General features: G+C 38.6%; 1 protein-coding gene across 1 annotated transcript; it reads right to left on the minus strand.

Annotated features, from left to right (window-relative positions):
* Positions 1340-3549, minus strand: LOC104787154 (chaperone protein dnaJ 39; the record flags this gene model as incomplete). Its single annotated transcript, XM_019245313.1, has 9 exons — positions 1340-1805; positions 1887-2089; positions 2184-2292; positions 2388-2477; positions 2570-2620; positions 2716-2820; positions 2913-3024; positions 3117-3199; positions 3472-3549. Coding segments are annotated over 9 exons (1065 nt in total), but the record flags the coding sequence as incomplete, so codon positions are not given.

The following is a 3549-nucleotide window of genomic DNA, read 5'->3' on the forward strand; positions in this document are numbered from 1 at the left end:
TAATGGGTTGCCTTGAGAGTTATGATCCATTTTCCTAGAGTTGTTGTTTGGGCAAATTTTAACCGTTTTGGATCGACACAGTTCTACTGATCCAACGTTTGAAGAGATAAATAACCCTTTGTTTACATAGCTTGAAACCATAGTAGATCAGAATCTTCTAACATTTATCATAAGAGAGCTTTAATGGAGTTGTGGTAGAGTTAATGGAGTTGTATTTATTATAAGAGAGCTTTAATGGAGTTGTATTACAATGACTTGAAAAGGGTTTAATCTTTTAGATTTTTTTTTTCTTGTTTGGGATAGTGAAGCAAATATGATTTGAGAACATGGCTAGAGATGTTTCAGACAAACTAAATGCTACACCGTCTAGGGATTGAAGCTCATTTGAGGAAAATTCTATATTTGTTACAGTTAGAAACTGATGAAGCTATGACCTGCGGGATCTATGGTCCTGCGGGCATCGTATACAACCAAATTTCTCGCGATTTCCCGCTAAGATATTTTATGGAAAATGTTAAGGGAAATTACAGGAATATTGTTAGTGATGAGCATGGTTCAAAGCTGCGTTTACAAGGACAGCTTATTTCACAGATTTTGAACCAAATCGGAATGGTTAGGCAACCAAAAAGTTCTCATCATTCTTCACGATGTAGATAGTCTTGAGCAATTAGATACTTTGGCTAAGGAAATATATATTGTTTTGGTCATGGAAGTAGGATTATTGTGACTACGAAAGATCAAGAGGTTTTGTAACGATGTGGCATCAACAATACATACTCATGTGTGTTTTCCATCTAATGAAGAAGCTCTTGAAATTTTTTTGTAGATATGCTTTTAGGAGAAGCTCTCCATATTATGGTTTTGAAAACCAAAATATGACAGCATATTCCAAATTACAAACCTCTAATTAATAGTCATTCCAACTCCCATGAACTTGGCGTCTCTTGAATCGGTCAATATGACAGCATGCCAAAGTTTGAGAAACTTTCCAGATATCTCTAGGAACATCTCACAGTTCTCTATCGCAATCAGAGGTAGAACAAGTGCCTTCATCTATTAGGCTATGGTCTCGTCTTCGTGTTCTCAACAGAATCCGCAATGGAAAGCTTAAGGCAGTAACAAATGGAACAAAGTGTTACGCATCTATACCTACGCTACACTAATGTTGAGAGAATTCCATATTGCCTGAAAAGTTTCCAGCGGGTACACAACTTTATCCAAACAACTGCAGAAGACTCACATCACTACCAGATTCACTCAGCAAAAAATTGTGAATCAATGGAGAGCCTTACTTGCCCCTTATAACACTCTATATGCGCAACTCAATTACTCCAACTGCTTCAGCAAAACATATGTGAATTTGAATTCAGCAAAACTTCCGAAGAAGAAGCAGTTGACAGTACTGAAGAGATGAACCCGGCGAAGCGTGCGAAGAGATGAACCTGACAAAGGATAAGAAACCATCTACCACTTTTGGAATGTAGCTTTGTGCGTAAACACTATCACTGAAACATATAATATGGTTTTTGGAATGTAGCTATGTGCCTGAAACAAACTCAAGAAGAGTGTCTTCAGGTTTTTTTCTTGTCTTGCCTCAGCTGAATATTGTACCATTTCTTCTTCTTCACTCCAGCTTCTTCCCTAACTGCGACTTCTCCTTCTTCTCTAGGTTCCATTAAAAGACTGCTCTTTTTCTTGCTCTTTCCCTTGCTCCAGCTTCTGTTTTTGCTTGAACTTTGCTTTGTAGGTGGAAAGATTGTGTACGCCGCACATATCTCGTTCCTCCTCTTGAGAAGCTCATCGATCTGCAAACAAAACAAATGTCAGTTAATTCTTTATGTGATCAAGACATTGGAGTGATGTTGGCAGCTCTCTCTCTCTCTCACCTCTTGTACTTCCCCTGTGCATTTACTAGCCATCTCTGTGAACTGTGCAAAGACCTCGTGATATTCAGATTCAAACTTCAATAGCTCAGTTCTTTTCGAGACTATCTGTGCTTCAGTGGACCGGAGACTCTCTTTCTCATTTTCGAATGGAGCAGATGAGAATATTTCTAGAGTGTAACTCACACTTTTGAAAAAATTGTCACCTAATGTAAAATGACACCAAGTGAGGTTACTTTACTTCTAACAGAGTTGACTAGTAATTCAATTATAACTGTAAGTGAATGAAACAAAACATACCGTAAACAGCAAATACATGAGATCCAGGTTTCAGTTCAGTGATCTCAAACGGTTGGAATGCATCGAGCCTTTTGAAAAATCCGGTCTCTGGATCCCTTGAGAGTGCCCTCTGTGACCAAAAGGTAGACAACTGAGCTGAGTACATTGGTGACTGAGAGATGTATATAAAAGTGTTAACTTAAGAGGGAAGAGAAGATAATTAACTGAATTAACCCTGTGATCGAAACGGTAAACAGGAAAGCCGAAAAAGTATAACCCTGCAGTCGAGAGCTTTCCTGTTTTCCTGCTGTCTTCCTTTTGCAGAATGAAAGCAAATAATACATAGTTTAGAGACCAGAAGAAATTAAAGAGGCATGAAGATTCAACCGGAATACAAAACTTCATACCTGTAGGGCCAAGCTCAGTCCTCCATTCTCTTCTTGATCAAAGTAAAGTAACTGAGAAGCAAAAGGAATCAGAAGGTATGATACAGAATATGAAAAACAACTACGAGACTCTTGAGCACGAAAGGTAAAATTTTGTGCCAACGCACCTTGAATTTGTTCTTAGCAGATGACTGCACTTTACAGATCAATCCGGCCTCGGCTTCTTCTTCTGTTAACGTGATAGAATAAAAGTGAGCCGATTGTTTTTCAACCTGTTAGAGAAGCAAATTTGTCAGTGAAGATGACAGAACCACATTAATACAAAGAAAGTAAATGCTAGTGTTGAACAACTAAATTATCATACCTTCCTAGAAACAACTTGCCCAACAGTAAGAGGCAAAGTAGTAACCGTACCATTCAGCGCTTCCTCCAATAAATTTGCTGAGACAGTTGTCTTGATTTGCACACCAAGCTTACTGTGTTCAACAAAAGCATCAAGTTGCTAAGGGGATTTTTGGTAGTAATGGAAAAACAGAGAGTAGAGAAAGCCTGTTTCAACGAAACTCACTTGAACAGCGCGGCGAATATTGTATTAACAGCTCCTAAGCTTGAAAGATCGAGCTCAAGATCTTCATTTTCCGGACCAGGAGCCTACATAAACATCACAGGTCAACCAATGTAAGTAAAACTAGATATAGTAAAATTTAGTCGATTTTGGACAAAGGGGGCGTCTAAAGAAGAACTAGAAACTATCACTTTAGGTGATTTAAGGTTATCTAGACACACTGCAAAAGTGCAGAGCAAGACACATCTACCCTACAACGAAACCATGGACCATCTCCCCAGTGCTTCATACAATGGTTTCAATCAACCATCAAAGAGTAGGATGTTCAAAAAACTCAGAACTTGTATTGAAACATCACCTCAGAGCCAGTTGTATCATACTGACGCCGATTCTCCGGATCAGACAAGACCTCATAAGCAAATGTAATCTCCTCAAA

Source organism: Camelina sativa, chromosome 5 (genome assembly GCF_000633955.1).
Source record: "Camelina sativa cultivar DH55 chromosome 5, Cs, whole genome shotgun sequence".
NCBI lineage: Eukaryota > Viridiplantae > Streptophyta > Magnoliopsida > Brassicales > Brassicaceae > Camelina > Camelina sativa.